General features: G+C 37.2%; 1 protein-coding gene across 2 annotated transcripts in view; it reads right to left on the bottom strand.

Moving 5' to 3' along the window:
- The window catches only part of LOC111158218 (REV3 like, DNA directed polymerase zeta catalytic subunit), a 183,512-nt gene that overhangs the window by 41,117 nt on the left and 129,457 nt on the right, over nucleotides 1-12,938 (bottom strand). For both annotated transcript variants that reach the window (XM_022520135.1, XM_022520136.1), the window contains 2 exons: nucleotides 11,258-11,376; nucleotides 4,365-4,483 (listed from right to left, as the gene is read on the bottom strand). In XM_022520135.1, the coding sequence (XP_022375843.1) occupies nucleotides 4,365-4,483; nucleotides 11,258-11,376 (238 nt within the window). The remainder of the gene's footprint in view (nucleotides 1-4,364; nucleotides 4,484-11,257; nucleotides 11,377-12,938) is intronic.

Below are 12,938 nucleotides of genomic sequence, written 5' to 3'. Positions count from 1 at the left end.
AAAAAATGTGTCTATTTACTTAAAACATTGTAGAAAGAAAGTGCAAATTATTATTTTTTTAGCAAATGCAAATTACATAATTCACTTAAATTTAAAAATAAAATTGTGTCCAAAGTGTCTCCAAAAAAAATCTCTCCACGTAAAACAAGCCATCTAACATAAATGGTCTAATGACTAGTTCAAGTCCTTTATGTAGTATGTTAGGTCCACCTCTCTATTTCACTTTGTGAAAGCAATTACTTATCCTAGATAATGCCTAATTAGAGGTAGCAAAATTTGCATTTACTGCATTTTAGGGCTCATAAATAAACCACCAAATGTAGCTTTCAATGTTAAGTTTAATACTATTATTAAAAGTTTGAGTTTGGGATGCCTGCGTGGTTCAGTCGGTTGAGTATCTGATTCTTGGTTTCGGCTCAGTTCATGGTCTCCGGTCGTGAGATCAAGCTCTGCATCGGGCTCCACACTCAATGGGGAGTCAGCTTGAGATTCTCTCTCACCCTCTGTTCATTACCCCACTCGTGCACGCGCACACTCTCTCTCTCTCTCATAAATAAATCTTTTTTTTTTTTAAGATTTTATTTTATTTATTTGACAGAGAGAGAGAGAGAGAGATCACAAGCAGGCAGAGAGGCAGCCAGAGGCAGAGAGAGAAGCAGGCTCCCCACTGAGCAAGGAGCCCGATGCGGGGCCTGATCCCAGGACCCTGAGATCACGACTTGAGCTGAAGGCAGCGGCTCAACCCACTGAGCCAGCCAGGCGCCCCTCTAGTAAATAAATCTTTAAAAAATAAATAAAAGCTTCATTTTGTTTATTGATAATTTCTAAACTTCTATTTCTGTAAGCCTCTGATCATAAGCTTAGTGCTTTCTGTGACTTCACACTTCACCTCCTTTAGATTCTTCAGAAGAGATCAGAGATGACATGCTCAGAAAGCTGTTTGCCCAAATATTTCAAGTTGTTTTTGAAGCTATATTTCCATCCTCACCATCATGTGGCCTTACAATTCAATAAGCAGAACTTCATTCATTTCAAACACTGGACATATTAATTTCAGGGCTTTTTTTAAATATAGCTATTTTCTAAGCTTATTACTCCTGTTTTACCTTCAACTTAAAGAAAAGTGGAGGTGGGAACTTTCACTTCTGACAATGACGGAATAAATGGCACTGGACTAGCTTTCCTGCTTTGATAAACAGGGCAGAGAACGACAGGCAATGTCAGACTGTGCTAGTGAACCCCAGCCCATGTGGAGATAATTCTAATTATGCTAGAATTTAAGTAGTCTGTCTTGCTAAGCTGAGGAGGCAAAGATCAGAGTTCAGGCAGTTCATAGCTAGAAACTGAGGGACCGAGTGTCTGTGCAAGCAGCAGAGGTTATAGCAGTCAGAAATACAGGTGGGGGTTTCCTGTGAGTAACTGGCCCAGGGCTGTGCTGAAAATGAGGAAGATGAAACCAAGTGACGCTTATTAAGGAGCAGCCGCTGTGAGCTTGGGTTTGGAACAAAACTATTCAGGCAGTGCTGGGGTTGAAGGCCCAGCAACACTGGAGAGGAGAGACCTCATTATCCCTTTATTAATAAGTTGGGCATCCACCTGGGAGTCCAGAAAAACCATGCCTTAGGAGGCCTTTGCCCTAGAGAAAGGCCTACTCCAGACAAACCTAAAACCAAGCACTAGCAATATGCAAACGAAACGGTTTGGAGACTGAATCCTGCCAAGTTTGAGGGGCATAGAAAACACTTTGGCTTACCAGAGAATCACCTTAACAAAGCATAAAAACCAGGTTTACATAAGTTCAAGGTGATTGGCCAATAACTGAATTACCAACTTGAACAAAAATAAACACACTTCACGGGAAGATAACAAAAATCCAGAATGTGTACAAGAGAATTATCAACAACAGCCATTATATAATCATGCAAAGAAATAAACAAAAAATATAACCCATAAGACTGATGAACCAAGGCCTGTACCTCTGAAACCAGCAATAAATTATGTTAATTATTGAATTTAAATTTAAAAAATGTTTTAAAAAAATATGATCCAGTTAAGAAAAAAAGCAGTTAAACAGAAACTAACACCGAGCTAGCCAGATGTTGGATTTAGTAACTACTATAGATATGTTCAGGAATCTAAGGAAAAAATATTTAAAAGATTAAAAGAAATATAGTCTTAATGCGCAAATAGGGCAACAAAATATGGAAACTATAAAAAGAAAGAACCAAATGAGAATTTGGGAACTAAAAATACAAAAACTGAAATAGAAAACGTATTGGCTGGCCTTAACAGCAGATCGGTGATGACAGAAGGAAGTTAGTGAAGCTAAAGATAGGTAGTTAGAGAAAACACTGAAGAAAAATGCACAGAGCCTCAAAGATCTGTGGGACACTGTCAAATAGTTTAATACACATGTAATTTGGAGTCTTAGAAAGAAAAGAGTAAGTGGGGGCTGAAAAAAATATTTAAATAGCCAAAAATTTCCTAAATTTGATGAAAAACATCAATTTAAAGATCCATGAAGCATAGCAAACACCAAGAAAGTTATATAAATTCTTAAAAATCCACATTTATGAATATCATAGTGAAATTACTGAAAAGTAAAGGCAAAGAGAAAAACCTTGAAAGCAACAGGAAAAAAAAATCACAGAATTCTGTTTCAGATAAAGAAAGCTGCAGAAGGACATCACTCCAGTCTAACAATTATAAAGAGCTCAATAATCTACAAAATCATCTTTTCTTGAGGCCATCAGAAAGTTGAGATTACAAGAGAACCAGGTGAACTAAAATTTACAGGGTGACAAATACATCTAAAGACAGAGAGGACACATAACTTACTTCATCTTTGGCAGAACACTGGCAGCACAGGCAGCACCATAAAAGCACTTAAGAGTGAAACCGTTAAAATGCTAATAAATTATTAAAGGTCAGGGATGGGCCAACATGACAGTTTATAATCGCTGGGAACCCCAGATATCAGAGGAGTGTTTTTCCATGGGTCCCCCTCCAAGACTGGGGGCTGGGCAGGGCACAAAGGAATGAAATCCTGCATCTTCCTCTGACTTTTCTCTCCTGTGAAGCAAAGCCTTGAGCTGCTGTGGGCCTGACAGGTAACTCTAATCCTCAGGATTTAAGCAGAGATCCACTATCTCTGGGGAAAGAAAAGATGCAAAATATGTCTGCGGCTGAGAAAGGGATAGTTGCAAAAACTGCACCTGAAGGAAGGGCAGGCAAGCTCCCCTGTCCCAACTGTGGGCCTTGTACTAAGTAACAAGCAACAGCTGTCTACCACTGGCAAAGAGGCAGGGAACCTTTCCATCATAGATTCCAAGCAAGGAAACTGCACTGATGAGGAAGGAATTGGACAAAGCAGAGGTCCACTGCTCTGTGGGAAGTCCAGGACTGTTGAGAAAGCCTCATCCCCAAGCCCCAGGAGAACAGGAACCTCTAAAGACTGACTCCGGATCAGGAGAGCTGAGTAATGCCCCTGCCTCCACTATAAGTCTTACACACAGGAACAGTAGCAGTCAGCTATTCATGAAGTCTGACTTTGAAAAAAATGTACTGCATACACTGGAAAATGAGGAGAATGACTATTGATTTCTCATTAGAAATGGAGGCCAGAAGAAAAGGGAGTGAAATCTTTAAAATGGTGGAAGAAAAAGAAATCTCAACCCCAGAATTAGACACTGAAAATACCCTTCAAATAGAAGGATGTGATAAAGACATTTTCAGATAAATAAAGGCTGAGAGAATTTATTGCCAGCTAACTAGCAGTAGAACTGCCAAAGTAAACAATTAAGCAGTTTCTTAAAATATTAAACATACTAACCATGTGACCCTGCAATTCCACTTCTAGAGAAATGAAAATGTGCATTCACATACAGACTTGCATGCAGTTTTATTCATAACAGCCTCAAACGAGAAACAACCCAATTGTCCATCAACAGGTGATCGGATAAATATATTGTGGTATATTCATACAACTGGATATCACTTAGTAATAAAAATGAACAAGTTACTGGCTTATGCAACAACATGGCTGAATCTCAAAAATTATTATGCCTTCTTGAAGGAACCCAGAGAAAAATAGGTAGATTGTAAATAATTCTATTTATATGAAGTTCTAGAACTGGCAAAACTGATCTGTAGTAATAGAAATTCTATTAGTACTTACCTGGATGCTTCAGGGACGGTAGGTTAACTATCTAGCCTGGGGTGGTGGTTACAGGGTTACACTTTACATTTTGTAAAGTCGTGGCACAATACAATTTAAATGTGTGCATTTTATTGTATGTAAGTTATACTCTAATAATACTCATTTTAACAGGGACATTATCCTCTTCAGAGTTATAAAACATTACCTGTACAGATCTGTCTTGTTATCGAACCAATCGGATAACACTCGAAAGGTAAAGAGGGGAAAACGCTGATGAAGAACATGAAAGCTCACATTTTCAAAGGTGTAGTTAGTTAGAGCCACCTAAAAAAAACAACAAACCAACAAAACCAAGACTTCATTATAATAATGTTTGTATTTATGTGCAAATTTTGTTCTAAAAGATCTGTAATATTACTTCAAACTTTTCACAGTAGATATGAAAGCTATCTGTAAAAATGATTTGTTACAAGTGAATCATAAATAATTTAAAACTATGTATATATAGTGTTCTAGGTGGAAATACTCAAAATAAGCTAATATTTAATTGGAAACAATCAGACCAGATGAGTTCAACTTGGTCATGACATACTTAGGAGATCTCAGTTTTTATCACTTCTTTTTATACTCTATGCCAATACAAATACTGACAGAAGCATTTTAAAAAAACTTTTAAAAAGTTTATTTATTTTTTTAAGTAATTTTTACATCCAATGTGTGGGGCTTGAACTCGACCCTGGGATCAAGAGTCGCATACTCTTCTGACTAAGCCAGCCAGGTACCCGTGACAGAAGCATTTTTACAATATGACAGTCTTTTCAGTATAATGTCTTGAAGACATTGCCTTTCATATCTGTAGGGAAGGAAATGTCCAGACTTTTCAAATCTTTTATTACATCTTTCCCTTTTTGTTTACATAGGGAACAATGTTTATAGTTGTGTGTACAGTGGGGGTCTACAACAAGAAGCATATGTTTTCAAACATTTTAACAATTTAACAACTTTTGCTAATAATTTTCAGGCTTCCACAGCTGTATTCTCACTGTGAAAGGGCCTGTGAATCCCTTGCTTGCTCACGCATAAGTGTATTAAATACCATATACAGGTTTAGTATTTTTCGCCTGTTAGTGACTGTTTCACTTGTAATGTTTTGGTTGAGATGTTAAATGGTGGACGAGTACTGTGGACGTTAATGTGGGAAGTAATTTTAATCATGTGTAATTGGTCACAAGGCCTAAACTGCAGTAACTACTGCTGCTTTACTTAGCAGTATCTTGTTGCTTTGTATGCATTAACTGGGTGTGAAGATTGTGGGTCTATCCAACAGGGTTTCAGCTCAGGTTGTGATCTCATGGGTTGTGAGCCTGAGCTCTGCCACAGGCTCCATGCTCTGCAGGGTATCTATCTGCTTAAAGATTCTCTCCTACTGCCCCTCCCCACTTGTACGTGCTCTCCCAAATAAATAAATCTTTTAAAAAATATGTAGGAAAAAGTATGTTAATGGGAAAAGAATACTAAAAAGGGTCCAGGGGCACCTGGGTGGCTCAGTGGGTTAAACCTCTCTGCCTTTGGCTCAGGTCATGATCTCAGGGTCCTGGGATCGAGCCCCGCATCGGGCTCTCTGCTCGGCGAAGAGCCTGCTTGCCCTCTCTCTCTGCCCGCCTCTCTGCCTATTTGTGATCTCTCTGTCAAATAAACAAAAATCTTTAAAAGAAAAAAAGGGGGTCCAAATCATAAAACATACCTTACCTAAATACTATCTCAGAAATACTTATGGGACACAAACAATCTAGACAATGGCAGGCATTTTCAATGGAAAATGGAATGAGGAATCTGCAGTCCTCATTTGTAGGACAACTTGGGAGGAACAATTCAAAAGCACTCACATTTGTATATTATGATTTTAAAATATTTTCTTTTCCACTTCTATAATCCAGCAGGTATAAAACAGGGACTGAATTTTAAAGGCTAATCTGTGTATGATCCAAACTGGTCTTACTCTATCTACAATTTCTATCAACCTCCAGAACGACCGCACTGCTATTAGTATACTTGCAAGCACACACACATGTGTACACAAGAGTTTTAAACTTTGGGACAAGCCTATTCTAGAATCACCAGTACAAAGCAGGTATTAACCCATTATCTTGGACGTAAGTCACCATTTTTTCCAATAATCATTACTGGCCTGGAGTACTTCTCTCAAAAATGACTCATTTTATTATTAAATCCCTGTATTTGAGTGACTCTTCTACTTGCTAATGAATATTTTCATCTGGTTGTTGTTTTTGTTGTTGTTTTAATTCTCATTTAGTGTTACAGAAAATGAAGCCAAACATCTGAACTCTGGTAGTTACAAGATTACCTAACACAGAGTATATCACTTTAGACCAAATCTAAACTTTTGTTGGATACGTCTTCATTAACATAAGCAATCAAAAAAACCTCTACAGAAAAGGTCACCTTCTTGTCCTATAGCTCTCTCATTAGGAAAAATTTTGAAGCTTGCCACATAAGTTGACCTATAAGGATTAACTAGCAGATTTTGTAACTCAAATTAAACTTAAAATCTTAAGAAATTGGTTCCAAATATCTGAGACAGATGGCATATCTATGTTCTGGGTTGATTTTATTTTAAACCGAACAATATCACAAATTGAATTAAAACTAAACAAATACTATAATCTTACAATATCTATTTGAGTCACTCTAATCTGAGTCTTCTTGGTGTCACGGGAGCATTAATACACTTAGCTACAATCCTAGCTTTAAGTAAAACTAAAGGAGCAAAACATGAACTCTAAAATTAAGAAGATCTAGCTTCAGAATGTTCCAATCTTTAGAGAGTTATTTACTCTATAAGTTGAAGTATTGATCCAGAAATAAGTAGTAGGAGTTACTTGTTTTCAGGGGAAATCTAAGTAAGTTAAACATTATATAAATGTACTATGTAGATCAAAGTCAGAATTGATATAAAGAAAGTGTTACAATGCTTGTACATTTATGTATTGATGAAGGAATGGTCTGATAGAGGTATAGTTACACTTCCATTCACAGCTGTAGTCAATGTGCAAAACACAATAGTTAATCACTTCAGAAATAAACTTACTCAGAACTAGGAGAGGCAGTCAGAATTAGCACAGGGGAACAGAGAAAACAAAGATAAAAGAAAAATGGAAAGAGATCGTAGGTACCTGTGTCCTATATCCTCCAACACTTTATTCCCTCAGTTGTTTCTCATTACCTGAGTCTTCAGTTAAAAATTTTTTTTGATTGACACATACTTCATATAAAGAAATGGACAAAAATTTTTAGGTGAAGAACTCATGAATTTTTATGTATATATACAACCATGTAACCACCACCCATATGAAGATACAAAAAATTTCTAGGATAGGGAGCCTGGGTGGTTTAGTTAGTTAAACAACTGCCTTCAGCTCAGGTCATGATTCCAGGGTCCTGGGATAGAGCCCCGAACTGGGGTCCCTACTCAGTGGGGACCTGCTTCTCCCTCTCCCTGCCACTCCCCCTGGTTGTGCTCTCTGTCAAATAAATAAATAAAATCTTAAAAAAAAAAAAAAAAAAAAAGAAATTTCCAGGACACTGGAAGACTGTCTTCAGAGAGCTTAGTATATATATTTACTTTATACATATTTATATTTAAAATGAAATATACACTAAGCTCTCTGAAGACAGACAGCATGTCTACAATGAGTCTGAGTCTTAACCCCTTACTAGCTAATGAGGCTTTCAACAAGTCACTAATCTCTGTGAGCTTCAGTTTTCTTTATTTGGAATAGTACCTCACTATTTCTGTTGTCTCATTTATGTTGCAAGTTTGTATCAAAATTTAAGTGACCAAGTCTGTAAAAGTGCCTTATAAATGATAAACAACATATGAATGGGAGCGAGTACGTTATTCTACTTCCATATAATCTTCATTGTCCATCACATTGTCTTATTTAAAAGCATCTGACGTGCTTATTGACAAACTAAAACTGTAATAGGGAACATTAGAAACAGATTCTGATGTTGCCAGACTGAGATAATGGGAGGCTTACATGCTTGTGTGGAAAACATCTGACTTTTCTAGTGGCTCTGCTGGGAGTATTCTCTTCTGGTTCTTTGTCTTAGGATCTGATTCTCTATACCTCAAAATGTTTTCATTCACAAAGATGTCTTTTGGCTCAATCCTGATCACTCTCTCCATTCCCTTCCTGGCGAGTTCATCAACTCTCATGTGACTTCTATCTCTAATCTAGACCTTTACCTCATATTTGGGACTTTCCTTTTTACATTCCTTTTTTTTTAAGATTTTATTTATTTGAGAGAAAGTGAGAGCAAGCACAAGCAGGGGGAGGGGCAGAGGGAGAAGCCAACTTCCTGCTAAGCAGGTAGATGGACTCTGGGCTTGATCCTGCAGGACCTGAGCAGATGGCAGCAGCTTAACAACTGAGCCACCAGGCATCCCCTGTTAACATTCCTATTTACATTTCCCATTTACATATTTGGGACTTTGCTATCTTCACTTGGTTATCTGACTGATACCTCATGCCCTTTATTTTCCCACCTAACTGGGATCTTAAATCATCTAGGCCAGAACCCTGATAATTATTCTTGACACCTTCTCCTCTTCATCCTTTTGTATATCTAATTCTTAGATGTACATCTTGGATTTATCGTCTAAATTGTTTTTTGAATCCTTATACGACTGCCAACTTTCACTTGAGTTACCTCAATAATCTCATGGGTTTCCTTATCTTTAAATTTGTCCTCTTCCATGCTGCCACCAGAGCTAGGTCTAAGGCAAATTCACATGTCACTGCCTCCGTCCACCTCAGCCACCCACTTCGATGATCTTACTCCAAGTTCTACCACCACCAATAATTAACCTCCTCAAAAATTTCAGGCATCCTATTCTCTGACCACCATCTCCCGTCCTTGTAGTTTATTCCCTCTAGTACCCCAACCTCCCTCTGCTCCTTATCTAGCTCAAATTGCACAACTGCAATCACAACCTTGCACATACCATTTCTTTCTTTGCCTCTCTCCTGCTCTGTGATTAACTAGCTAATTATTTTTTCACAAAGCTATAACCCTTTGCGAGTTGTAGTTGAATCTAACCATCTGTAACTTACACTTACATTTGTGAATTTGAACAGAGCTGGCAGGTTATCACTTTAATTTTCTTATGCAAATCTCAACTGGGCCGTCCATGCTACCTAGCTTTTATACTATATTTTCTTAATTAACCACTCCTGAATTCTCCTAGATAACAAAAAGTCCCTCTACTATGCTTATTCTCAGTTGAGAACTCTGATTGCTTTTTTTACTGAGAAAACTGAAGCAGTCAGAAGAGAACTTTGACAAACTCTCATCGACATATCCACCTACCTACCAACATCTGCAACCATATAATCTTGCCTCTCTACCTGTGGAAACAGAGGAACTGGCTATACATTTTTTTCCCCCCAAAGATTTTTATTTATTATGAGAGAGACAGAGAGTGAGCAAGGGAGAGTACAAGCAGTGGTAAGGGCAGAGGGAGAGGGAGGAGCAGACTCCCTGCTGAGCAGGGAGCCCAATGTGGGGGCTCAATCCCAGCATCTGGGATCATGACCTGAGCCAAAGGCAGACACTTAACTAACTGAGTCACCCAGACTCCCCCCAGCTATACCCTTAACTGATCTAACCCCAGGCTCAAATTTGTGGAGCAGAGATGGCAAAAAATAAGTATTTGGTACCTGGCAAATTCTTGAAAGGCCTGGATTAAGGTGATATGCAGACCTCTAAATACTATCTTCTGGGCAAAGAGTCATTTATTCTTTCATTTAAGCAGTCAACAAGTATGTCATGAGTACTATTTACGAGGCACTGTTTTTGTTACTGAGGATTCAAAGTCCAGAGGGAACAGCAGTAATTTTAAGTTAAGCAGGACAGTGAAGAGGTATAGAGAGGAAATAAAAATAAGGACATCTGAATTTTTTTTTTTTGACAGACAGATCACAAGTAGGCAGAGAGAGAGAGAGAGAGAGAGAGAGAGGAGGAAGCAGGCTCTCCGCTGAACAGAGAGCCTGATGCGGGGCTTGATCCCAGGACCCCTGGGATCATGACCTGAGCCTAAGGCAGAGGCTTTAACCCACTGAGCCACCCAGGCGCCCCAGGACATCTGAATTTTATATAAAGAAACCTAATTCCTTATGTGAAAGAATTACTGTGTGCTGGTGTCCAAAAGAACTGCAGAGGGCATGCTTGGAAAGTCAAATGTTTTATATAAATCTAGAAGAGCATGAAAGATCATAGTGAATAATGAGTGTATAATAGAAAGTACATAGTGAGAAAGTAGTTTCAAATAGGGAAGCAACTGAAGAATACAGCTTTCTTTTAAATATAAATATCTTATCTGATATTATCCAAAGTCCAAAATCTGAGAATAGACCAATTTACAGGAGATATCTTTTTACATTTTAATAAAAGAAATCAGGCAACTTCAAGGATGCAAATATGGTCTAAGATCTTATGATCTCACATTTTTGTTTAAAGAATTATTTCTCTGAGTGATTGTAAATAAGATCATTTGTTGAAATTTATACTACCAAAAATCCTTATCTGGACCCCCAAAGCCTTGATTGGAAGCTGCTATTAACTATTTCCAAGTACTGTCTTTCCAATTTACCTTCTTAGTCTGACCCAGTTTTTAAATAACCTTAATTCCTTCCTATGTGTAGACTAAATTTTTCTTACTTAATAAATCAGAAAGACCAAGCTGATTTCATCTAGCATTAAGTGTAAAAATGAAATTATACAACATTCGACAAATACAACATAAAACTTTAAGACAGTTGTAGACTTTTCTAGCTACTGCTATATAGACAAAAATGAAAAAATTAAAACACATCAATAACATTAAATAGTCCTGTAGCTTTGCATTTTAGAATGTAGTATTTGGTTTTGTAACTCTACTTAAGTATAACAAAAATAATACACAAAGAAGCATCAAATTACATAAGTAGGTTATACTAATACTCTACAATAACTAAGATAGTTATACCATCCTAATCTCTTATTTACAGTAAGATTTTAGATGAAGTACGTTACCTCATTTCTCATGATTCTCCAAAGATTTAGTGTAATTCGGCCAACGATATTTATTTCACTCATTGTATCTGATCCATAGTCATCTCTTTCAGGTGCAAATCTGTTCTCAATTTTGTCATCTACAGAAATGAATATAGATTGTATCAGGACTCACAGAAACCAAATTTCCAAGCAAATTATGCCAAATAAAATGAGAATAAAAATTAAAGAGAAAGATTAAAGATGAAATGTAATGATCTATTTTGTATTAGCCTTAAAGAATAATTAATCATTATTTTGATTAAAACAATTTTCTTTCCTCTAAGTTATGAAAGAATTTTGGAATGTCTCTGAAAATTTTATTTCTTAAATAATAAAAATGTGTATAAACACATATTTTAAAAAAATAAACCCTTTCACTTTAAATTTGGGAATTTCTGGTGCTATTCTTATGACACCTAACACTACAGCATTTCTTTGGTGTTAGGATGAATATGTTTATTCTTACACTGGTCATTTCCTGGAAAACATGGTAGCATTTTTTTTTTAAAGATTTTATTTATTTGACAGACAGAGATCACAAGTAGGCAGAGGGGGAGAGAGGAAGAAGCAGGCTCCCTGCTGAGCAGAGAGCCCAATACGGGGCTCGATCCGAGGACCCCAGAGATCATGACCTGAGCCGAAGGCAGAGGCTTTAACCCACTGAGCCACCCAGGCGCCCCAACATGGTAGCATTTTTAACCTGCACAACTCTCTGAAAATTTGACATCAATTAATGATGTTCTTATTCAGAATGAAAATTCTAACTTTGTATGGACAACTAGATGAAAAATAGAGTTTTGAGTCTAGTTTCTTGGGTGATGATTTTAACTAGAATAGAAATTAAAATATGTTTATTTTATATAACACTGGGTATATACAAATGTTATTAATTAGAGGATCTGGAATAATATATATATTTACCATATATGGAATGTCTATTATGTCCTAAGAACTTTATTATTCTATTTTAATCTAGCCACTTTATAATGCTAGCCCAATTTTCTTTTTGCATCGTAGTAAATTCTACTCAGAAATGTTTTTATCTTGGCTCAGGTCACACATTAACAGAACCAGTACAGTAAACCAGGGTTACCTGATTCCAGAGACCATGTACATACACTCAACCCTCTTTATTTTTTTTTTAAGATTTTATTTATTTAACAGAGAGAGATAGAGCAAGAGAGGGCACAAACGTGTGGAGCAGCAGGCAGAGAAAGAAGGAGAAGCAGGCTCCCCACTGAGCAGAGAGCTGGATATGGGGTCCAGGACTCTGGGATCATGACCTGAGCCGAAGACAAATGCTTAACTGACTGAGCCACCCAGGTGCCCCCCCTTTTCTTTATTTCAAAAGATGATGTTTAAAAGTTTATTTCATTTAACATTTGCATAATGTTTACTATGTTCTTAGGCACTGTTCTTAGCACTTCACAACTGCTCTATGAGAGAAGTTCTACTATCACCCGCATTTTGCAGATGAACAAAGTGAAGTATAAATAGGTTAAGTAACATATTTGACATCACAAAGCTAGGGAGCAGGAGAGCCAGGATTTGAACCCTTGCTATCTTTGTGCAGAATCTATACTCTTTAGACTGCCTCCCTAACCATTCCCTCTCTATTGTACCATGTTGCCTCATGCCAAAATGGTTTCAGCAGTGTTCT

This window comes from Enhydra lutris, unplaced genomic scaffold (assembly GCF_002288905.1).
Source record: "Enhydra lutris kenyoni isolate GAN:26980312 unplaced genomic scaffold, ASM228890v2 scaffoldscaffold58, whole genome shotgun sequence".
NCBI lineage: Eukaryota > Metazoa > Chordata > Mammalia > Carnivora > Mustelidae > Enhydra > Enhydra lutris.
The sequence above is the reverse complement of the archived record's forward strand: the minus strand, read 5'-3'. Positions and strand labels throughout refer to the sequence as shown.